General features: G+C 45.1%; 1 protein-coding gene across 1 annotated transcript in view; it reads left to right on the forward strand.

The window, feature by feature from the left end:
• Window positions 1–16321, forward strand: part of hhla2b.1 (HERV-H LTR-associating 2b, tandem duplicate 1) — a 19361-nt gene extending 3040 nt beyond the window's left edge. Inside the window, exons 2-8 of the mRNA XM_070553484.1 lie at window positions 2171–2403; window positions 10040–10345; window positions 11032–11316; window positions 11467–11793; window positions 14078–14188; window positions 15827–15889; window positions 16076–16321. Coding sequence (XP_070409585.1) covers window positions 2334–2403; window positions 10040–10345; window positions 11032–11316; window positions 11467–11793; window positions 14078–14188; window positions 15827–15889; window positions 16076–16095 — 1182 coding nt within the window. The 5' untranslated portion in view covers window positions 2171–2333 and the 3' untranslated portion in view covers window positions 16096–16321. The remainder of the gene's footprint in view (window positions 1–2170; window positions 2404–10039; window positions 10346–11031; window positions 11317–11466; window positions 11794–14077; window positions 14189–15826; window positions 15890–16075) is intronic.
• The last annotated feature ends 9129 nt before the right edge of the window (window positions 16322–25450 follow it).

Genomic DNA, 25450 nt, shown 5'->3' on the forward strand with positions numbered 1-25450 from the left:
GGACGGTTCTCTCACGTCTTCGATTGTCTCACATCTTCTTAAGAGGACGGTTGTCTCACGTGTTCTTAAGAGGACGGTTGTCTCACGCCTTCTTAAGAGGACGGTTCTCTCACGTCTTCGATTGTTTCACATCTTCTTAAGAGGACGGTTGTCTCACGTCTTCTTAAGAGGACGGTTGTCTCACGCCTTCTTAAGAGGACGGTTGTCTCACGTCTTCAGTTGTCTCACGTCTTCTTAAGAGGACGGTTGTCTCACGTCTTATTAAGAGGACGGTTGTCTCACGTGTTCTTAAGAGGACAGTTGTCTCACGTCTTCAGTTGTCTCACGTCTTCTTAAGAGGACGGTTGTCTCACGTGTTCTTAAAGAGGACGGTTGTCTCACGCCTTCTTAAGAGGACGGTTGTCTCACGTCTTCAGTTGTCTCACGTCTTCTTAAGAGGACGGTTGTCTCACGCCTTCTTAAAGAGGACGGTTGTCTCACGTCTTCTTAAAGAGGACGGTTGTCTCACGCCTTCTTAAGAGGACGTTGTCTCACGTCTTCTTAAGAGGACGGTTGTCTCACGTCTTCTTAAGAGGACGGTTGTCTCACGCCTTCTTAAAGAGGACGGTTGTCTCACGTCTTCTTAAGAGGACGGTTGTCTCACGTCTTCTTAAGAGGACGTTGTCTCACGTCTTCTTAAGAGGACGGTTGTCTCACGTCTTCTTAAGAGGACGGTTGTCTCACGTCTTCTTAAGAGGACGTTGTCTCACGTCTTCTTAAGAGGACGGTTGTCTCACGCCTTCTTAAAGAGGACGGTTGTCTCACGTCTTCTTAAGAGGACGGTTGTCTCACGCCTTCTTAAAGAGGACGGTTGTCTCACGTCTTCTTAAGAGGACGTTGTCTCACGTCTTCTTAAGAGGACGGTTGTCTCACGTCTTCTTAAGAGGACGGTTGTCTCACGCCTTCTTAAGAGGACGGTTGTCTCACGTCTTCTTAAGAGGACGGTTGTCTCACGCCTTCTTAAGAGGACGGTTGTCTCACGTCTTCTTAAGAGGACGGTTGTCTCACGCCTTCTTAAGAGGACGTTGTCTCACGTCTTCTTAAGAGGACGGTTGTCTCACGTCTTCTTAAGAGGACGGTTGTCTCACGCCTTCTTAAAGAGGACGGTTGTCTCACGTCTTCTTAAGAGGACGGTTGTCTCACGTCTTCTTAAGAGGACGGTTGTCTCACGCCTTCTTAAGAGGACGTTGTCTCACGTCTTCTTAAGAGGACGGTTGTCTCACGTCTTCTTAAGAGGACGGTTGTCTCACGTCTTCTTAAGAGGACGGTTGTCTCACGTCTTCTTAGGAGGACGGTTGTCTCACGCCTTCTTAAGAGGACGTTGTCTCACGTCTTCTTAAGAGGACGGTTGTCTCACGTCTTCTTAAGAGGACGGTTGTCTCACGCCTTCTTAAAGAGGACGGTTGTCTCACGTCTTCTTAAGAGGACGGTTGTCTCACGCCTTCTTAAGAGGACGTTGTCTCACGTCTTCTTAAGAGGACGGTTGTCTCACGTCTTCTTAAGAGGACGGTTGTCTCACGTCTTCTTAAGAGGACGGTTGTCTCACGTCTTCTTAGGAGGCCAGTTGTCTCACGTCTTCTTAAGAGGACGGTTGTCTCACGTCTTCTTAGGAGGACGGTTGTCTCACGTCTTCTTAGGAGGACGGTTGTCTCACGTCCTCTGCAGGAAGGATCCAGAGTGAACACAGATCCACAGCCACCAAACGCCGCCACACCTGATTATTCGCTCATCATGGAGCACGTTCTTCTCCTTCCTGCCTGCTTCACAGAAGCTCCGTGAAGCGTCCAACCCTCTAAGCACGATGGACAGCACACGCTTCCTCCTTTGAAGAGTGATAGATCGTGTCTGAGGCTTAAGATTGAGCGGAGATAGAAGGAGCGTGTTTATGAAGCATGACCCTTTAAACAAGATAAAGGCGTTGATAGGGAGGATAAGGAAGCCACGTGAGGACCAGCAGAACCACCTGCAGACTTTTGTCTTTCTGTGGTAAAAAAGAAGATTTGAGACAATCCAGCAAAGCTTCTGAACTCAAAGGATGAAGCCTGAGTTCTGCTCAGAACGCTGCATGCTGCCACACATCAGCCAGAATGTCTAATTATGCTTCTGCTCTCTTGTGTTTCTCATATTTGAGATCCCAAAGCACCCAGGGGTCCAGCCTGGCTCCAGAGGGACGGCAGGAGAGGAGCCGTTGGTCTGAAACTGCAGCAGCAGCAGCGAGGACCAGGTTTCTGCCTACATGAGCGTCTCTGGCTCACCACAGCACGTTTCCGTCTGCCTGCAGCTGAAAGGAAATCATGTCAGCGATACACACCTGGGCCTGCTTTCTGCTGTGGGTCGGCTTGGCGGCGCAGGAGAAAACTCCTGGTAAGACACAAACGCCTCTTTGTAGAGCAAACTCGAGCGACCCGTCTGCAGGGAGACCAAGGCTTTCCTCACAGAACCCGATACACGCGCAAAAGAAACTAGATTATCGGTAACTTAAAGCTTCCAGTAGCAAAACCGTCGTTCTCCTGTTTAACAGACGACTGTTTCTACCTGCTCAGGTGGAACAAAACTGTAATAATGCACGATTTGGATGTGAAGCAGGAAAAACGTCCCAGCTGCTGAAGTTAGAGGGAAGTTCACATCTACAGAGCTGGGCTTTTATACCTAAGTAGCAGCAAAATGCATTTTTACTCAGAGCTGCAGAACATTCCTGAGTCAGTTTAAGACAAAAGCAACAATTAAACCGAACCAGCAGCTTCAATGAGTGTTGATGCTCTAAAGTTAACCCTTTAGAGGACGAAGGAGCATCATTCCTCACATGGACAAACAGAAAAGAGCAGAAGCGTCAGAGGAACTGGTCTCCAGCGCCACCGTTAAACTGGTTTGCTGCTCATGAATGTATATGAGGTGTTTGGGTTGTGACTTCATGAGGAATATTTCAGCCACTCTCAAGTGTTTCTGTCTGAAAGTTTGAAGTATTTCTTATCCTAGTTTCCTGAACAGCCTCTGTTCAGCGAAACAGAGTTTACATGAAATCCTTAAAGCAGCCTGAAACAGCCTGGGATCCCGTTTCCCCGAGCGAGAGCAGCCATCTACGGCGCTCATCCACAGTCACAGGTGGGAGGGAGATCTTGGGAGAAGCAAAGAGCACATTGACTCCTCCAGCTGATGAACTCACCAGGCTGAAGTCCACCAATCCACAGGCAAGGTGGTGGGGGGGGGGGGGGGGGTAGTTGCTTGCAGCTCAAGGCTACCAGGGCGTCAGATTCAGATAAAAGAATTTGTTTGGGTCAGGCGGAGATAATTTTCCTCTCTGCCTTCAGTCTTTAAACTGATCATTCCAGTCCACCAGTGAAGCCAATTTTGGGTTTTTAAACCTGTCCATACCGTCCGGCGACCCTCTCCGAGATGACATCCATTTTGCGCACTAATACCGGTATCGCAGCTAGAACATTGTCCAGCTTACGATTCACCTCGAGTAACGTCCCAGTCTGTGAAGTCTCCACATGGACGGTGCTTTCTGTGGGTGCGGGTCGCCCTCCAATCGCTCCCGTCCTCCCAAATTTCCAGAAAACCAGATATCCTCCCACTCCAATCAGGAGAAATCCAGTGGTCATCAGGCCGGATATCCACACATCTTCGATGTCCTCAGTGGACAGCTGGGAGAGGCATACGATCTTCCACTCCTTCTTGGAATCCAACATATATCCCACCGGGTGTGTCCCCTGTGGACATGTGGGAGCCCCCTGCTCCGTTCTCATTGTTGAAAAAATCTTATCGATCGCGTTGAATGACCAGTTTATCAAATCCATAGTTAGTAAATATAGAGTTTTTCAGAAGAAATGCAGAGAAGCGCTCTGTGGGCAGACAGGACAAAGAGCCTTGGGAAAAAAGATAAGGGAGCGAAAGAGGGAAGCGTCTGTACTCCTCGAGTGCCAGAGAGAAATAAATAAAAACAAGTTAGTTTTTGTACCTGCTGGTTGCAACAAACAGACACCACTGAAGGTAATCAGAAGTGAGGAACAGAAAATGAAATAATTATTTTAATGTTTAGAGCAGCAGGAACTCCGAGAGGCTGCAGGCGCATCAGTGAGTTAGCAGCCACTGCGCGGGGGGGGGGGGGGGGGGGGGGGGGGGGCTGAAGCAGGGGGAGAGGGGAGAGGGCTGAAGCAGGGGGAGAGGGCTGAAGCAGAGGGAGGGGGGAGGGGGCTGAAGCAGAGGGAGGGGGAGAGGGCTGAAGCAGAGGGAGGGGGAGAGGGCTGAAGAAGGGGGAGGGGGAGAGGGCTGAAGCAGAGGGAGGGGGGAGGGGGCTGAAGCAGAGGGAGGGGGGGAGGGGGCTGAAGCAGAGGGAGGGGGGAGGGGGCTGAAGCAGGGGGAGGGGGGGAGGGGGCTGAAGCAGGGGGAGGGGGGAGGGGGCTGAAGCAGAGGGAGGGGGGAGGGGGCTGAAGCAGGGGGAGGGGGAGAGGGCTGAAGCAGAGGGAGGGGGAGAGGGCTGAAGAAGGGGGAGGGGGAGAGGGCTGAAGCAGAGGGAGGGGGGAGGGGGCTGAAGCAGGAAGCAGAAACTACGGTTGTTAAAAGAGACGTGTTTAACTTAGAAAATGTGGGCGCAATTTTAATTGTCAAAAACTCCAGCGAACCAATCCGCTTCAGGTGTATGACATCATCGACTAGTCAAAGTCGACTCGATTTTCATTACTTGACTGTCGACTTTAAAAAATTAAGTCATGCAGCGCCTAGTCTGCATAAAGGAGTTCTCCTCTCACTGTCCTGCTGATGCAGACTCTTTTTGATGAGGAGGAGCAGCTCCTCTCCTCAGCTCTAAACGTGAAAGCCACGAGCTCAGTCCCAGCCGAAAGCGTTTCAGATCTGAAACGGGGGCGAAAGCGTTTAACGCCGCTGGTCCTGGAAAGTCACAAGGTGACAGGAGAACTGCTACGCCACGTGTGATGAGGTCCACCCAACATGAAGCAAGGGAAAAGATGGCTGCGTTTAACCAAAAGCTCTCTGTTCTGTTCACATCGGCTGCGGGGGTTTAACGGGAAATGACATTATGCACGGTACTTTTATTTTGAAAGTTTCCAGAAGTTTTACACTGGTTTTGTGTTTGACTTCCTGTCTGGCTCGATCTGACCTGCGGAGTTTGACGTATTTTGGAAGCGCGGAGCATAAAGGAAAGGAACCCGTCCACTCTAACGGTGGATAGTCGTACGTTTGGTGCCGCCTTCACATCCAAAGGAAGGAAGGCGCACGGCTGGACCCGGACGGCCTACAGAGGAAGATCTTTCACCTGCTCAGATCTAGTTTTGTTGACCATGATCTAAACCTCATGGGTGAAGGTCAGGATGAACAAACCAATCAGAACTTCTCCCTTCTGCTCATCTTCTTCACGTCCTCATTCCTACACATGAAGTCCTGGTCCATCAGCCCACCTCTCCTCTGTGCTGTCACCACTTAAAGAGCTCCTCGAGGCAAAGAGCGGATTCATTCTGGAGTTTTATCCTCCACAAACAACCCGAGAGCATTCCAGCTGGAGTTATTTTTACGTTTTACAGCTTTCTCTCTGCTGGGAACCAAATCCACAAACAAGTCTTCTGTTGAGCGTCAGCGCTCGAGGAGCTCGGTGCGGCCAAGCCTCGTCACAGGTAGAGGCAACACAGGCGAGTCAGAGATCTGACGTCGCCAAAGCTCGATTTTTCGAGGCAGGAACAAACGAGTGAAGAGCTGAAAGAGTGAGCAGGCAGTCCAAACCGTCTGCAGCACGCCCTCCACCGCTCGGGAACGCGAGGAGCAGACGCTGATGATTAAGTCACTTATCCGGTCTGAAGTCCAGGAATCTGGATTTTCTGAATCCGTAAAACTTCTAATGCAGGGTTTCTCAACGGGGGCTGTAGCGCCCCCCAGTGGGCGTTCAGACTACATAAGGGGGCGGTGAAAGTTTTTTGCCACTGAAGGGGGCGCTGAGATGCTAATGGTGGGCGCTAGCAGTACAGAACATTCATAACAGACAATGGCTCAGAATAAAAAGAAGTGTCGACAGTACAATGTGCACTACCTTCGGTGTGGACGTATTCCTTCACCCACGAATCCACAACTCCCCATGTGCCTGCTTTGTGAAAAGTTTTTTGAAACGAAACGATGAAATCCTCCCGGCTTAAGGAGTCCAAAATGCATCCAGACAAAGCTTTAAAGGAACTGAACTATTTTCAGGTAATTAAAGAGAGACACTCTAAAAGAGGTAGCATTAGCAGTATGTTTGCTCGAAGCTCAAATTTACTGGACCGAGGATTATTAGCTTCCTACAATATCTTTTTGCTAATAGCTAAAAACACTTTTTATGATACTTTTTTATGACATATTTGTATGAAACAGTTTCAAACTCAAGGCTGAATTGTTTATTTATTTATTTTTTTATTATGATTTTTATTTAAAAAAACTTTCCATTTCTCTGCATGGGACATTGGTGGGCAGTAAGGGATTTCAGCATGACTTGGGGGGGGCGTTTAGCTGAAAAAGGTTGAGAAACCATGTTCTAATGTCTGTTTTTAGAGCAGAAAAGAACTTCATAAACTCAGATGAATGCTCTGTGGAGACGACCATAAAAGGAGTGACGAACGCCAGCGGCCATATTGTTTTCATTACAGAAAATGACTTGTGTTGTTCAGGAACGAAGTGCTGCAGGTTACCGCAGCAACAGAGGAATGGAGCGAACCTCCCCTAAGGGAGGAGTGGGTGAGGAGGGCGGACTCCTCACCCACCCGCCAACATCTGGGTTCTCTCTTCCAAACTCTTCCTGCCACAAGATTATGAAACAAGGCAAGAATCTTGGCTTCAGGAGAAGGAGCGACTCGAGGCTGGAGGATGCAGCACGCTAGGAACAACAAGAGGAGATTCCTGCTTCATAACCACAGCTTAGGTGGGCGGGTCCTACGGCAGAGGAAAGAAACCTGTACTGGCCTTTAGAGTGTAAACAACCGTGCACAGTGATGGGGAGTCGTGTGGTTAAACAGGTGTCGGCTATGAGAGCAGCACTCTGGGGTAAAAACACGGAGTCGTGTTGTTCTAGTGTCCTCTCCTCACCTTCAAGCTTATTTAAGGTGTCCCTGTTAAAGCAATGCAAGTGAGTTTCTGTAAAGGATCACAATGTAGGGCGACAGTTTATGCACACAGATCTAACCTTAAAGAGCAAGTCGCCCCCAAATCATCTTTTTTTTCTGATAAACTATATAAATGTGTGTCTAGTCGTGCTGCAGACACGTGTCGTCAACAGTTTTGCACTTTAGTGCATTTTAGTAAAAATTTAAATCTTCTGCCTAAAGCTGTCAGTGTTGCGCCGTCGTCAGGTAAAAACTCTGCACTGCATTTGAATTTAAATCTGCCATCGCTATTGGCTAAGAGGTACCCTAGAACGTTAGCTGGTACCATATGATGTCACAATGTTGTTGTGAGCCTGTGTGTGTGTGTGTGTGTGTGTGTGTGTGTGTGTGTGTGTGTGTGTGTGTGTGTGTGTGTGTGTGTGTGTGTGTGTGTGTGTGTGAGTGTGTGTGTGTGCGTGCGTGCGTGTGTGTTTGTTAGCGACTCCGCCCTCTCGGTCTGCCAGGCAACAACATTTGTTACATTTTTAAAACAGGAAGTGGGAGTGGAGCAATACTCTGGTAGGGGGTGACTTGCTCTTTAACTACAGCAGCTTTCCAGTAGGAATTCCAGGAAATGTCTGGGATGGGGACGGTGGTCTTCTCATGTCTCCAAACATAATCGTCCCCTTGGGACAACGCTAGCATGTCAGCATATTACAATGCTTTGGCAGCGAGTGACATCACTAATCAGCTGATCAGAAAGTGTCCACGGACATTACAACATTAAAGGGATACTTTACAACTTTTCATGTTTTTACATCATTTTCTTGAGCTAGTGTGTTCTAGAATGATCTTTACAGGGTGGATGAAAGGCCACCCAGCCCCTATCAGCCCCTGTGCTACAATGACGTTTACAGGGTGGATTTCCTGCATGCTTACATCATGAACACAGCTGATTTGTTTATTTTAGTGATGAAAGATCCTGTAGACACTAATGAAGGCTGGGGAGACGTTTCAGCTGTTAGGTTAAGGTGTTAAAAAGACGAACGCACAGCAACGAGACAGGCCTTGGTTTTTGGTCCGGTTCTGCAAACGGACACTAGGGGGTGCTAAAAGCAAGCCAAAACTGCCTAGTTCCTCTTTAAAAGTGATGTCCTCCATTCAGGGGACGAGGAGAGTGGCGCGCGACGTCGAGCAGCACAATGACCAGAATAAAAGCCATTTTCTTACTAAAGTTGTTCCACTCTGCTTCACCAGCAACTCCTCCAGTTTTACAAATGTTGGTTCATTTGGGAACATCTGCTGATGTCATTTCCTACTGGGTTACAGCCCATCAGCAGGAGTTAACCCAGGTACTCGGTTGGTCTCTGAAATGACCTGAAACGTGGTCCTTTTGGGCCGACCCGGTGAAATGGAGACAGGCGCGATCAGAGCAGGTCCGGTAAAATCACCTGGAAGTTCGCAGAGTGGGAGCAGACCTTACATGGTGTTCTGACCCCTCACCTCCATTACTGTTGGTTTTCTGGAGCAGACACTGAGGATGGGAACGTCACAGGAAGCAGCACCAGGCGACAGTGGGACAGGAAGTGTAGCTGCTCTAAGACGGCAATCCTCTCTGGTTATTTGTTTTGGGTTTAATATTAGCCGAGTCACTGCTCCTAACTCCTAATGCTGCTGGTAACAACCGCTCCAGATGCTCCTGCTGCTCTCCCGTATGCTTCCTGCCAGCTCCGCGTGGAGGAGACATGTCAGAACAAGGTGTGTTCTCTACCTGTTATTTAAAAGCGTGACGTGATGCGCTCGGTCCTGTCCTTCATCATGACACATGGAAGCTGGTGTTAATTAGAGGTTCTGAATAAACCTAAAACATCATTTTAGCCTGTATGGTGAAAACCAACCAACCAGTCAGCCTGGATCACAACGTCTCACACATCTTAGATCTTTGTGATCTTTTTCTGAAGAGACGTTCCCAGAATGTAATCTGATCCAGGCGTCTCCAGGTGTTTCCAGGTAGGAACGCTGATTCTCGGAATCATTTAAGAATTGTGTTGTGAATCAGAGCCATCAGTAATTCTCACCGATGTTTAGAACAGCAGGCTGTTCTGTAAGGAACGTCAGAGGACATGGTGCTGAAGTCTTCACCCAGACTCTTTCCAGCAGCCAGACTTTAGTTTAGAGCAACATCACGCCTGTATTGGACCAGATCTGCAGCACGGAGCGATGAGCCGTCAGAAACCCGAGGAACGGAAAGACAAATACCATCTAGTCCAGAAGAAACTGTCTCCAGCAGGCCCTGAAGTCCATCAGAACCAAACAAAAACCTGTTCTGGAGGAGCTGCAGGGCTCATCCCTTGAGTTACAATCAGAGGTCTGACGTTAAGACTTGAGCAGAGTAGCTGGGAAGGGAAACGACCCTGGATCAGGAATCAAACGTATGAATGCATGAATTACAGCTGGAAGCTCTGGACCTGGTCAGGTGACTGACTTGTTTACTGAAAACAGATCCCGAGTAAACAGTCCAGGTTTGAAGGTCTGACCTCAGAGGAGTGCAGCTCTGGCCCTCTTAGAGGGCATCCTTCACCACACCAGTTATTCTGAGTGAGCTCACCGCCGTGGGTCACCACGGGTCACGGTGACCCTTTACGTCCACCAGGTCTGAACAGAGAACGGAGCTCTCCACCAAACGATCAGGAACAGCAGCGTTCCTGGGAGTAAAGGCCAGGAAGAGCTCTGGAGGAACATCATGTCCGGGTTCAGATTCCTCTGCTGTGTGACCTGATGATCAACAGCAGATATTTACCCACAAGCAGAGCCTCGCTTCCTTCAGGATGCTGAGTCATCTGTTTGTTTATGCTGATAAATGAGTCTGAACCGACCTCCTGACCTATCGGGGCAGCCGTGACGGCGCGTTGACCTCAGCCTCTAACCCTTCTGTGTTTCAGACGTCTCTGTGAAGTGCATCATCTCGGAGGCGTGCGTGCTGCCCTGCAGCTTCCCGCCCGGCGGAGACGAGATGGTGGAGTGGTTCAAACAGGACGCGCTGGTTTATAAGTTCGAGAGGAACGGCAGCGACGGCAGCAAGGAGCGCTCCGATCAGAACCAGCTCTCCGTCTCCACGCTGCACATCTCCACCGGCAACGCCAGCCTGATCCTGAAGAGGAGCGGCTTCAAGGACAGAGGGGCCTACAGGTGTCACGTTCAAACCTCGGGGGGGCAGCATGACGCAAAGGTCATCCTCAAGGTGGAGGGTGAGTTCAGGCCCAAACGACCACGTCGTTGCTTCATTGTACAAAAAACAAGGAACAAAACCCCTAAAAGGACCTTTTAAATGTCACGCAGGTCATTTAGGGTCACGGGGGTGGGGAGTGGGGCGGGCGGGGGCTCCAGAGCCGCAGGTTTAGACCACGTCAGCATGTTTCTGCACCAGATTTCTGCTGCTTTTCACACAATTTCAGATCATCTTTAGCTGTTCTGTGTGCTGAACTCTGATTCATGAAAGGCCCAAAACCAGGAGGATGTAGCAGATCAGTGTCAGGAGGGATCCGTCTGAAATCAGATCTTTTATGGTTTTATTTATGTTTCTAGAAAAACACAAATTCAGAGAATGTCAGTTTGTTCTCAGATTCTTCTGTTTGCTTCAATGTTTTGAGAACGAGCCGTCCGTAGAGCCGGGGCGCCACTACGCTTCAGCTGATAGCTCTTCAGGATTCACCTTGGTCAGAATAACGTTGTGTCTAATAAATCACTTTATCTCTCACTTGCATTCAAATCAGTCATTTTGCAACAAAATGAAGGTTAAATAAAGATTTTATGAAGAAAAGAGTCAACATGAACTGTTAGAGCAAATAAACACAAAGTGAACAAAGTAAAACGATTGAAATCCAACATCTGAGCCGGCGTGAAAGCGTCCTCATCGCCTCCGTTTGGGTTGCAGCTCCCATCAGAGGCCTGTTCCTGGAGCTGTCCAGGCTCAGCGGCTACGAGGAGCTGAAGTGCTCCGTCAGAGATGTCTACCCCGCTCCTCGGGTCACCTGGGATACAGAACCGCCCACGTACGAAGCCCTCCGACCCGTCACGCGAATGCACGCTGACAGGACGGGTCTGTTCACGGTGGACAGCCGCCTGAAGAGGCTGAAGGGGAACCCGGCCCTGAACTACATCTGTAAAGTCTCCGCCCCCTACGGCGGCCCCATGTGGACCGCATCGCTCAAGGTGAGAGGTAAGGTCCGGCACATTTACGAACGTCAGAGCACATCTGGATGTTTCCACATGAGCATGAGGCACAGAAGTTGGAGTTTCTAGATGTAACCCTCTCTAACCTTTGACCCCGCCTCCAGCCCAGTCTGAGCCCACATTTGTTCTCTGACAGAAATCAGAGGAGCGGAGGGAAAAGATCTGACCCTCCCCTGCAGCGCCCCGTCTTACATGGACAACGCGGCCCTCCACTGGACCTTCTCCAGCGGTGAGGAGACCAGCACCATCCTCAGCTACGACAGCCGGTCCAAACACATCTCCTCCCCCCCACCCTGGGACAGCTACGTGGAGCTGGACGCCTACAAAGTGACCTTTGGAGAGGGGTCCCTACGTCTGATGGACCCCAAACCCCTGGAGCACAGCGGCAGCTACACCTGCGAGTTCTCCCTGCAGCACAGCAAACACACGGAGCACAACGACGTGACCATCGGAGATCCCAGCGGTGAGATGGATGAACCGATGACTAGAACTGAGCGGGTTCTGTTCGAGTCTTATAAAAGTTGTACTGGTCCAGACTGAAGGACCCGGTCTCATTCTGATAAGATGCTCCTGAGGTACGGTTTAATCAAAGGTGTTGTTCCATTTAAGGGGGTCAGAGGCCTTCAGGAAACCACTAGAGTCAGATCATTTCTCAGAACAGAAGGAAAATCTCTACATAAGGAACAGGAATGATGGAATATTCAGGTTAGGGAAACCTGGAAGAAACACGAAGTCTACGAGTCCAGACCAACCCTAGCTAAAGTTCTGCAGGTCAACCGTTAGCCGGAGCAGTTCTAGACCCAGCCAATCACAGTCGCCTCCAACGAACCGTTCCTGAGCCAACGCCATCTTTGTAGTTTTTCTCTGTCGCAGCTCAGCACCAGAGCTCAGACAGAGAAAAACTACAAAGATGGCGTTGGCTCAGGAACGGTTCGTTGGAGGCGACTTTGGTACCAACTTTGGATCACTTAGACTTGGGTTTTCCTTTGACACACGAGCAGATAGAGGTCCTTGGGTCGTTTCTTTAGAAAAAGGTTTCTTCTTCTTCTTCTTCTTCTTCTTCTTCTTCTTCTTCTTCTTCTTCTTCTTCTTCTTCTTCTTCTTCTTCTTCTTCTTCTTCTTCTTCTTCTTCTTCTTCTTCTTCTTCTTCTTCTTCTTCTTCTTCTTCTTCTTCTTCTGTGTGTGGTCGACTGATCCACTGACTGATTTTCATCTCTATGTGTACGTTCTGTTTGTTGTTCTGATTGGTCCTACTGTTATCCAATAGCGCGCAGAGACAGTTTGAAAGACAAGCGTAGGTCCCGCCCCACGACTGAACTGTGTGTGTGGGTCAAGGTCAGACTAAAGATCTGCAAAGATAGGATGGCTTGCTAGGCTAAGAGACACGTTCAGCCACTATCAAAGCATCCATCCATCCATCCATCCTTACTTCCTTTCATCCATCCATCCATCCATCCAGCCTTCCTTCCTTCCATCCATCCATCCTTACTTCCTTCTGTCCTTTCATCCATCCATCCATCCAACCTTCTTTTCATCCATCTGTCCTTCCTTCCTTCCTTCCTTTCATCCATCCATCCATCCTTCCTTTCATCCATCCATCCATCCTTCCGTTCATCCATCCATCTATCCATCCTTCCTTCCTTTCATCCATCCATCCATCCTTCCTTTCATCCATCCATCCTTCCTTTTATCCTTTCATCTATCCATCCATCTGTCCATCCATCTTTCCTTTCTTCCTTCCTTGCTTGCTTCTGTTCTTCCATCCATCCATCCTTCCTTCTGTCCTTTCATCCATCCATCCAACCTTCTTTTCATCCATCCATACTTCCTTTCTTCCTTCCATCCTTCCTTTTATCCATCCATCTATCCATCCTTCCTTCCTTTCATCCATCCATCTATCTATCCATCCTTCCTTCCTTTCATCCATCCATCCATCCATCCATCCAAACTTCCTTCCTTCCTTCCTTTCTTCCTTCCATCCTTCCTTTCATCCATCCGTCTTCCCTTCTGTCCTTTCATCCATCCATCCATCCATCCATCCATCCTTCCTTACATCCATCCATCCATCCATCCCTCCCTCCCTCCCTCCCCCCCTTCCATCCATCCATCCATCCCTCCCTCCCTCCCCCCTTCCATCCATCCATCCATCCACCCATCCATCCCCTTCCTCTCTTCCAGGATCTGCTTTTGGGTGTTTCACCTCCTCTGCTTCAGACTGAGACTCTTTCCTAATCCAAAGGGAGTGTTCCGTATTTTAAGTACCAAAAAATTGAAAATAAACTAAACATTTTTAAATAAAATGTCACGAGCACCCTTCCTCCCTTCCTGCATGAGCAGATCATTCACAGCATGAACACATTTGTTTGTTATTTATCATCGCTGAGTTCAGACCCAACGCTGACCGAGTCTCTAGGAGCTCTAAAACGGCTGCTAACCCTCTAGAGCCTCGACTGAACGCTGCATTCTCCTGAGATTATAATCTTTACTGAAAGTAAACGTTGTTTCAGGGAAGCTCTTTAAAGCACAAAAACAAACAAACTAAACATATAAGAGAAACTTTAGGAGCTTTTTGGGTTTAATGTCGTATTTAAACAGATTTATCTAAAGTTTGTCTTTAAAATCTTCTTGACTCAAACAGAAATCCGTGTTTGTCTGGATTCAACATCTAAATAAAGTTGTAAACAGATGTTTTCCTCCAGATTTATGTTTCCTGAGAGTCTGACATAAAAGTGTTTGTTTGCCTTCAGAGCCGAAGACTCACACATCAAAGGAGTCGTCGTACTGGTGGGTCCTTGGCGTGGTGGCGGCGCTGCTCGTCCTCGCCGTGGCGGCAATGTGGGCCTTCTTCAAGTTCAGAGGTCAGAGGTCACAGACCTGCAAACACGTATTTGTTAGTAAAAGAAGACTCATTATTTGTAATCATGGTAGAAGGGAATATTTTAGATTTAATCTGTTTATTTTATGATTCTTTAAAAACTTAAATCTGATTGGTTAACTGTTATGAGGGTTTATTTAGATATTAGATCATGTTGTTTAGAAATTATTCAGCTTCTCAACTTTGCTGCAAGAAGAAGAAGCTTCTGAGAAACTGTCTAAAGCCTAAATTAAGTCATTATTAAAGAAAACCCTGAATAATTACATTGATTTTGCCAAAAATAAGAAAAGCAAATCAATAAAGAAAATCTGATACAAGACAAAAACACCTGATTAAAGTAAAACTGATTGCATCAAAACTATTAATGAAGTTATTTCTTAGAGCCCTCGGGTATTATTTGATTTTTTATTATGTTGAATTAATATTCCAGAATAATAAAAGAGGAACAGAAGAAATAATTATTTTAAATTAAACTAATGATGGTTTTTAGCTGCAAGATCAAATATTTAAAGGAACTTTACGGAGTTTTGAATTTTTATGCTCGTGATTGCCCCCTCAGGCCAAAAGCGTAATGGCAGCTTCAATAGTAGGCTCGTGCACGAGGCGCGCATGCTGTACGTGCACACTCCTTAACGAAAATAACAGCTGAGACAGTCAGCTCCGTGTGTGTGTGTGTGTGTGTGTGTGTGTGTGTGTGTGTGTGTGTGTGTGTGTGTGTGTGTGGCCCAGAGGACAGGAGAACATGCAGCTAATTAATTAAATAATGTGGTTCTGTACCTTTCTCTTCAGCACAGCCGACAAAGGTTGATGATGGGTCAGTCCTCCTGCATGCTCAGATCATTCCCTTCCCTTGCTTGAAAAATTGTTCCAAAATGAAAGTTGAACCCACATCTTTTTTATATGTGAATTCAACGCCGTTTGGCGAGTCTCAAATAAAAATTTGGGCATCTTACTGTAAAAAAATATACCATTAATGTAAAATAGAAACTCAGAATAAATTATGTTCACATCCAGAATCAAACCCTGGTCTTCTGCACAAAAGTCCAACGTCTTACCAAGCGAGCTAACACGCCAGTAATGTTATTTGTATCTGTACCATTTAAGAAAGGTTCGGAGGGCGATGCCTGAGCGTGAACGCGCATGAAGCAGCCTGCGCGACCCGAGCATCTCTCTTTTTCTGTGATTTTACAGAAAAACAGGCAATCACAGTAAAAATGCCAGGGCTCATTCTACAGGACCAGGGCATTGCAGGAGAATGTATGAAGAAGACATTTATTATTTCTATACATGTTTTGGCTGTCAGACTTCCATAATGCCCCTTTAACGATCATCTGAGAACTCGACTTCCTGTAGTTATTTTAGATAAGTTGACCCTCCTAGACTTGAAAAAGAACTATTTTAATATTTAGTTTTTCTGTGTTAAAAATGAACATTTTGGAAACATTATTTTCATATTCTTCCCCACAACAAACCAACAGGTCTCAGCTGAACAGATCAAATATTAAATCTAATAATCTGACATCGTCTAAAAAGTGATTTTAGGTTTTTATTGATCCGATCTTAAATCGGGTCCCTCTGATCGACATTTCTTTACAAACCTGATAAAATCTCTCCTCTGCAGGGAAGAGGACGAAGTCCAGAAACAACAACCCTGATGAAGAGACGGAGCTGAACAGGGTCAAAGGTCAGTCACCAGAGGAACAGACAATCATCGTCCACTAGAGGTGCCAGAGGACAAAGTCAGGACGAAGTTTATTCTGTTAATGTTTTATTTAAACTGGAGTAAGAAATAACAACAACAACAACAATAATAAATCAGATTATTTTATTTAATAAAACAGTTTTAACAGAAACTCACCTGTTGCTCCAGATGCTGCAGCAGCTCAATAACCTGAGACCAGCATCGACGGACCCTTTGGGACCGACGGAGTCACTCTGAGGACAATCAAGAAACACGATGACGTCATCAGAACCAACAAAACCCAAACACCTGAAGAGGAAAAGCAGCAGGTTTTAGGTTAAAGTGTCACTGGATGTAGTTAAATATGGTCTCTCTGAGTTTCCATGAGTTCAGGCTGGTTTTATAATATAAACATAAATACAGTTTAAGTCACTTCCTGCTCCTTCAAAAGGCTCCGCCCCCTTCTGGGTGTAGATGAGTGGTGTGAATAACAGCAGCAAAGCTGAAAAGTTTCTCTTTTGTTTTTTTATGAAAAAAAAATGTGTAAATCAAAACTGCAATTAAAATAATATTTGTCACTATTTACATGTCTGTAAGTCATAAAAACATAATTTAAGATGAAGCTTAATCTGGTCATCAGATTAAACAGATGCTAATTAGTTATCTGTAACTACTGAGATCATCTTCATGTCTGCAGATGAAAGGTCAGACCACTGGGTGGCGCCATGCAGCCATTCTGATGAACTTCAGTCCATTTTTCTGAGCTCACTCATCAGAAGTGGCATAAGAAGTCCAGCATGGGTCAAAAAGTAAGGGCAGCATTACCCCTGAAAAGGGGCGGAGCCAATGTGCAGACACCAAGCCAGGATGTACTAATTTATGAGTTTTGGATCTGTTCTTGTTCCGCTGACTTTTCACTCAGCTGTTGCTCTGGGTCAAAATTTCCACAGAAGCTGAACTTGTGAGGAAACGTTCAGGTGACGAACCCAAACGTGTTCACGAGGCCTTCGGCTCTTTTCCAGGTCTAGAGCCGTGTAAAGCTCTAGAGCCTTAACCGGTGAGACCCAGAGCAACCAGCTGGGGCTCCTGTTGGGATCTTTGATTGTCCCGTAGAGGTTTGTAGAAAAGCAAGATTTATGGTGAATAGAGGTTCAGCTGATCCTCGTTAACACCTGTAAGCTGTGTCCTAACGGGGACGACAGCACAAACAACGAGCTGATCGAGTTTTTAGTTTCTTACCTAACCAACAAGGTTTAAGATGTTTTTAACGATAAAACAGGAGGAGACGTTGATGACGAGGTCTGAGTCGCCTCGGACTTTACAAGGTTTGAGTATTCGTGAAGATTTCACCGTGAGGTACGGTGTGTCTGACCTGGTTTCTGGACCTCTGACTGAAGACTTCTGGTTGGATTACTGTTGAACCTGCTGATGTGACCTCTGCACTGTCTCACCTGATCCCAGGAAGCACCTGGCTGCTCTCACATGTGTCACAATTAAAGCTTGTATTAAAAATTCCTGTACATGAACTCATTGTTGTCTTTGCTTTTGGACCCTCGTGGTGTTAGTTTCAGGTTGACAGAGATGCACCTCTGATGATCAATGAGCAGTTATGAGATTAGAAATCAGCTTCCTCCCAACCTGGGTCTGTTTAAAATAATCTGAGTTCATCTGAGGATGTTGGATTAAATCATCATTGGTCTAAAATCCCTCGATGCTCATAAAAAAACCTTTTTTACTACGTGGACTGGATTTATCGAGTTATATCAACACCTCGTTAGTGTGTGGTCATTAAAGCTGCTGTAGCGAATCTACAGAACAAGCTAGGTCACAAAACACTCACCCCCAGAGGTCAGACTCGAGTCATTATTTTAATGACTTCTGACTTGACTTGATAAAATCTATAAAGACTTACGACTTGACTCGGACTTGAACACCAATGACTTGCAACGTTAATTGACTCGCATCTGATGACCTGATGATGACTTGAGCATATTTGATATTTTAGCACAAATGTGGCACGACATGAACAAAAATCACGAATCGTTCTTGGTTCTGTGTTTGATTTTGTTCTGCTAGCTGCAGCAGCTCTTTGTTTATAACCAGTTTCAGTTGCACTTTCTGCTTTTTTGAGCAAATAAATGAAACTTTATTTCTGGAATTTATTTATTATCATTATCATTAAATTGAAGTTGGACAGATGACTTGATTATGACTTGAAAATTCAACGTTAAGGACTTGGACTTGACTTGAGACTTGACTGGAAAGACGTGTGACTTACTTCTGACTTGCAAAGCAGTGACTTGGTCACGCCTCTGCTCACCCCTCCCCTTGGGTATCTTTCCTGAGCTCAAATTGCAGACCTGCGCCAGAACCGGAAACCTGCGACGCCGGAGGAAACGAGATAGTGTTAAACACCAGTCGCCGTTTTCTACGTCCAAACACCTTTTGTTGTTAATGACTTGTTGGGACTCTGGTGGTTTGTTCTAAAGCTGAAGCGGTCGGTTGTTTCTCCTCTGGTGTCGATGAGCGGAGAACCTCTCACACCGGTGGTGTTGTGGTGCTGGGTGGAGGACCAGGGAACTGCGGGGGCTCTTTAAATCCAAAACATGTTATTGGCAGAGGTTTTTAGACAAATGAGAGGGAACCACTTTATTCTTCTTTTTTAAATAATTTGTTTAATATCCACAATATATTTATAGCTATATTATGTTAAAATTCAGTTAAGTGTGAAAAAATGTTTTAAAGGAGACATAACATGAAAAACCCACTTTTTTATCCATTAACACAGTGTGTTTCACATTTTAAGTGTCTAAGTGAGCAAAAAGGCTTATATTATTCACTGGAGTTGCTATTTAGATATTTAATAATTAAGTTTTGGGCATATTTGTCCACCCGTTCAGTTTTTCAAATTATCTATTACATCAGTAATTTATTTCGTCAGGATAACTACCAAATATGGTAATGGCCCTCGGCTAAACACAGAGCCAATCCGCCATTTTTTCTTCTCGCTAAGATTTTTGTAGTCCTATTGGAAAAATGCAGAATGTCTGGTTATTTTAGCCACACACAGCTCAAAACTGTTCCTCGTTTTAAGGAAGGGTGGTGTGGCAGTATTTAAACCCAGGAGCTGATGACACTACTGCTAAAAAAACACAGAAGAAAAAGTAGTGTGTGTGTGTGTGTGTGTGTGTGTGTGTGTGTGTGTGTGTGTGTGTGTGTGTGTGTGTGTGTGTGTGTGCGCGTGTGGTTCGTTCATTCGTGTCTCCAGGCTTGTTAACCCCATCTGTTCCTTGTTAGCTACGCATCACTTCTCCAAATCAACCCGTTTTACCCACCCTCTACATCGCCAATAAAGTTCTACCGTGTCACAGACTGAAACATGTCACAGAGTAGAGGTTCTGAGTGAGATTTTATTGTCACAAAGAAATCAGCTGTTTGAGAACAGAAAGATTTTACCACTGAGTGTTCCCCTTGCCAAACAAGATGGCGGCCGAGTAGGACTTTTTTCGCCGTTCTGGTCACACCCAAACATTTTTTGAACCCGTTTAACTGCTTTTTCGTGTTAAAAATAACCTACCCAACAGTCTACCAACAGTTTAAGCCTCTCTGGCTTCTTCTGGGCAGGTAACCATGCCTAAATCAGCTCTTAAAAGAGGCAGCTATGGCAACGAGATGAAGTTAGCTTGGCAGCTAACAACAACGAACATAACTATGGCGGTACAATGGCCGGCAACTCTCAAGTAGTGGATGAAGACGAATTCCCTCCTCTCCCGGTTACACCGAGCAAACCCCCAATTGCAAAGAAACCAGCTGTCGGTAATTCCCCGCTCAACAATTCCCTAATTTCTGAAGATGCCGCTTCGATGCTTGACACTGTTGACCATCACCTGCTACTGGAGAGGCTGAGAGACTGGGTAGGCCTATCAGGAACTGCTCTGGAGTGGTTCTCCTCTTATCTCTCTGAGCGCTCCTTTTCTGTGGCCGTCTCCAAGTTTAGGTCCTCCACCACCTCTCTTACCCATGGTGTCCCACAAGGTTCTGTGCTGGGGCCTCTGCTCTTCCTCCTCTATCTGCTTCCTCTTCAGCACATCCTGAGCTCCTTCAAAGGAATCTCCTACCATCTTTATGCAGATGACATCCAACTGTACATCTCCTTTAAGCCCCATGAGATGTCTAAGCTGCAGCTGTTACACACCTGCTTAGACTCTATCAAAACCTGGATGGTGGGAGCTTTCTTCAGCTGAATGAAGATAAGACTGAGATCCTCATCTGTGCCCCAGACAAGCTGGTTCCCAAAGTCAGAGACTCTCTTGGTCAGCTTGCTTCTCACACCAAACCTTCTGTCAGGAATCTTGGCGTGACCTTTGACCCAGCTCTCACCCTGGATTCTCATGTCAGTTCTCTTGTTCGCTCTTCCTTCTTCCATCTCAGGAACGTTGCTAAGCTGAGTCCCATTCTGTCCCGCTCTGAACTTGAGACAGTTCTCCACACCTTCATCTCCTCACGCTTAGACTACTGTAACTCTCTTTTCACGTGTGTGAGCAGAACCTCCCTGAACCGTCTACAGGTGGTTCAGAACGCCTGTGCTCGGCTTCTGACCAAGTCCTCCTAACACACCCACATCACCCCGCTTCTCCTCCAGCTTCACTGGCTGCCAGTCAACTTCAGGGTTCATTTCAAGATCCTGGTTCTGGTCTATAGGGCCTTACATGGACAAGCACCATCTTACATTGGTGATCTTCTTAGTCCCTACACCCCCAGCAGGTCCCTGAGGTCCAGTGATCAAAGCCTACTGGTTGTGCAGCACCAGGCTAAAGGTCAAAGGTGACAGATCATCTGCTGCTGTGGCCCCCAGACTCTGGACCTCTCTCCCCCTGAGCCTGAGATCAGTGGACTCAGTGGTCTCCTTTAAAAAGCAGCTGAAGACTCACTTGTTCAAGCTGGCTTTTGTATGACCTTCTTCACCTCTCTCTCTTTATTCTGCTCTCCCACCTATTCCACCTTCCTCAGGATCCACTGATTTCCCTCTTTCCTGTTCACTCTCTCTCTTTCTTTAACATTTTTTCTTTTAAATCGCAATTGCTTATTCTTGCTCATTTTAAATACATTTTAAACATTTTCTAAATGCTTTTTTATATTTTTACATTTTTTTAGTTTTTGTTTTTGTGAAGCACCTCGTGATTTTTATCTTGAGAGGCGCTATAGAAATGATACTTTCTTCTTCTTCTTCTTGCTAACTTGATAAATTCCAGAAATGATCTGCTAGAGAAAAAAGTGGAAAGTGTGCATGAAGAAATAGTTGAGATAAAGAATAAGATAGGCTGTGTTGAGAAAAGAGTTGTCTCAAATGAAAAAAACATTGCTGTGTGCATGGACCGAGTAGCAGAACTTGAGCGTTACGGGCGGCGGTGGAATTTAAAACTCCACGGTGTTGCCAAATCTGACAGAGAAAACTGTCGACAGGAAATAATACGTGTTTGCCAAGAGATTTTGCCCCAGGAGAAAGAGAAGATTCCCGACTTCATTGATGTGGCACACCGCGTTGGAAAGAAGCGCTCAGGTGATCCCAGACCAAGAGCCATCATCCTGCACTTCACTGCCAGAAGACACCGAGATGACATCTGGGAAGCGGCCAAAGGCAGCAGCTTCTTGCAGAGGAATAACTTGCACGTCTCGGAGGACTTATGTAAAGTCGACCGCGACTCACGAAAAAAACTGTGGCCCTCCATCCGGAAAGCTTGAGAAGAAGGAAAAGCGGCGTACTTCATCGGAGGCCGGGGCTTTGTTGACGGTGCTGTAATCTCGCAGAGCGCCATAATGGAACACTGAATTAGAGCCTCACAATCGTCTTTTGGCATCACTCGGTTCTTCTATTCAAAGAGTGGCTTTTTGGCCATCTGCTAATATGGGTATGGTAACATAATGTCAAGTTAATGTGTTGCAGTATACTTATTGGATTAGCTGGGTACCAGTTACGGTGGTTCCATTTTATACACTTTTCAACACAGGTTGTTCAATAATATTTGAACTTTATTGTTAGCGTTCTTTGTTGTTGTTGTTATGTTATCTTTATTTTCTCTAAATGCCAGGGGGTTACGCAATATAACTAAAAGAAAAGCTTTATTTTTATTTGCTAAAATGACCAGATCAGATTTTTTTTTTTCAGGAAAGTCATTCTACAGTAGAGGATGCTGGTTTTTGGAAAACACAATGGGGGTAATACTATTTGGTTTTCACATGGGTCTGTACATTCTGCAGGAGTTGCAACTCTAAAAAACAGATTTAATGGAGAGATTCTTTTAACGGAAAGTGACCCCTTTGGTCACTATACATGTCAGATGATTGAGGTGGAACATAGACATTTTTCTGTGCAAATGTATATGGTTATAATAACTGAAAGGATAACATAAGTTTATTTTGCTCTCTTGAAAAGATAGTTACAACGTGGTTTAAAACTTTCCACATGCTCTAATTTGTTTGGGAGGTGATGTTAACATTGTTATGAATGGACAAACTGACAAATGGCCACCAGGGAAACCAAATGATTCCAGCTCCATTGTTTTCTCTTTCATGGAAAAATTTAATTTAGTTGACATTTGGAGGGTTAAGAATGATGACACCAGTGTGTTTACCTGGTCTAACAAAACTGGTTCAAAACAATCTAGATTAGATTTCTGGTTGATCTCTAAAACTATAAATAAAGATTGTGTCAATATTAAGATATCCCCTACTCCTCTCACCGATCACAAAGCCGTTCAGATAACCATCAATCTGTCAGATTATAAAAACTCCAACTCCATACGCACTTATTGGAAATTGAACTGCCAATTACTACAACATGAAGAGGTTAAGGTAAAGATTTCTGAGTTAATTCATACATTCTGGTCAAAAGCTAAAGATGAAAATAGTTTTGGATCTAACTGGGAACTTTTCAAGTTTGAATGTGGTAAGTTTCTGAGGAAATTTGGCTGTGCCCGAGCAAAATCATCTAATGCCGAGGAAGCAAGTATTATACTGGGTATTTCAAATCTCTCTCAGATTATCCCCTCTCTATTGACTAGCGAAGAACAGCAAGAGTTAGCTGAATTACAACTTAAACTAGATAATATCTATACCCAGAAGAGTAAAGGTGCCTTTGTCAGATCGAGGAAGGAGAAAAAATTCTCATTATTTCTTTAATTTAGAAAAGAGCAAGGCCACAAACAACACACTTGGCACGCTAAAAATCAATAATACAATCACAGAGGATCATAGATTAATGTCCCAATTCTGTAGCTCCTTTTATGAAAAGTTATATTCCTCCAATCCAAACATATCATCTACTGATTCCTGTCTAAGCTCTTTGACTGCTAACACTATTTCTCAAACTGAACAACAAATTTGTGAAAATTCAATTACAATACAAGAAATTTTCGATGCAATAAATTGTCTAAAAACTAAAATCGCCCGGGGTTGATGGTTTAATAACAGAATTCTGCAAAACATTTTCCCAAGATTTAGCCCCTTTTCTATTAGAGGTTTTCAATGAAAGTATCCGGAGAGGTGTCCTTCCACCCACCTTGACTCAAGGTCTAACGATATTAATAACTAAACCTAAACAAGATCCATTGCTCATTGATAATTGGCGCCCTATCTGTCTTCAATAATGATTATAAAATCCTTGCTGTCACTTTTGCTAAAAGGTTAAAATCAACTCTACACTCAGTCGTTGATGACACAGTCAGGCTTTATGAAGAACAGACATACCACCAATAATATCGGGCTTGTTTTAGACCTCCTAGATTACCCTGAGCTTGTTCAAGACAACAGTTTCATTTTATTTTTAGACTTTTACAAAGCCTTTGATACCATTGAGCATAATTTCATTTTTCAGTCTCTTGACAAATTTGGTTTTGGGCCTTTCTTTAAGTGTCTTGCCCAAGGACACAACAGCAGCGACAGACTGAGCGGGGCTCAAACCTGCAACCTTCCGATTACGGGGCGAGCTCTGAACTCCGGTGCCACCGTCGCCCTAAACAACATTAAACTGTTCCAAGTCCGAACCAGAATCTGGAAAATTATAATAAAATCTGTTAAAATCTACTAAATGAACCCATTTCCGTTTATTATGTTTATCTAACGACGAGTAAACCTTAAAGAGCAAGTCACCCCCAAATAAACTTTTTTTTGCAGATAAACTAAATAAACGAGTGTCTAATCGTGCTGCAGACACGTGTCGTCAATAATTTGGCACTTTAGTGCATCTTAGTTAAAATTTAAATATTCTGCCTAAAACTGGCAGTGTTGTGCCGTTGTCAGGTAAAAACTCTGCACTGTATTTTAATCTGCCACCGCTATTGGCTAAGAGGTATGATATGATGTAAAGTGGTACATTATGATGTCACAATGCTGTTGTGAGCCTGTGTGTGTGTATTTGTTAGCAGCTCTGCCCTCTCGGTCTGCCAGGCAACAGCATTTGTTGCATTTTTCAAACATGAAGTGGGAGTGGAGTTAGACTCTGGTAGGGGGTGACTTGCTCTTTAAATTTGATTTATTTTATGTAAAAACATTTTATTTCCATTTAATTATCTAAATGAGTTTTAAAGGAAACCCGCTCTTCCTGAGGCACAGATAAGCAACGGCGTTTGTTTGTTGTGTTTTATTGTTTTGAATAGAAAGTGGAACTCTGCAGGTGTGAAACAAAGCGCCGGTGCAGCAGCGAGGCTGCAACCAGACAGGAAGAACTAGTCATGTGTTCACCATCGCAGTCTTTGTCCCAGAGCCGTACACCGACAGCAGCCCAGAAAACATCCACACATATTCCAGAATGATAAAAAAACATAAAGACAATCCGTCTTTTCCCTTTTTGACATTCAGACGAGCAGAAAGAGGAAGAATTTTATAGATTAACAACAAAAATAAACCATCTGAGGCCCTTCACCAGGATCACGACTCATTTCTGTCAAACTTCTGACCGACAGCAAAGATCTTAAACAAGAAAAATGTCTGAAATTATTTTATAAAAAAACTGAAAATGGGTCAAACTGAGAAAAAAGTTGGATTATAAAAATATTAAAATAAAGATGAACTTTTACATTTTTCTCCTTTAAACTTTTTTCATAACTTCAGAAATTTTAAACATTCTAAGAAATCTGAATAAAATGAAAAGTTTCCTATTTAAAAACGAGACTTTTGTCTTCAGACCTAAAATCTGATGTCCGATCTGATTATTACAGTTCATGACTTTCATCACTTATAATAATAATAAACTTTGTCTGCAGCAGAAGCTCAAACATGCAGATGTCAGAGGGGATGCAGCTGGATTAGGATTAACCAGAAACGCTGAAGAACTTCTGGATCTAGAAAAGGTTCCTGAACACAAAGATCTTCTGTTTTAAAGCTGAAGTTTGTTTTCCTCTGCTGTTGCATTAATATCGTATACGTGATGATTAATAATCCGCCCTAATCTTAATCCAGTTGTGCTTCTGCAGGAGTTCCTGGAGCTCCTGGACCTTCATGAGCTTCTGGATGATTTCCAGGAGCTGAAGTGAGATTTATGTGTTTTTTCTGAGGCGTTTAAAGGGT

Source organism: Nothobranchius furzeri, chromosome 7, assembly GCF_043380555.1.
Source record: "Nothobranchius furzeri strain GRZ-AD chromosome 7, NfurGRZ-RIMD1, whole genome shotgun sequence".
NCBI lineage: Eukaryota > Metazoa > Chordata > Actinopteri > Cyprinodontiformes > Nothobranchiidae > Nothobranchius > Nothobranchius furzeri.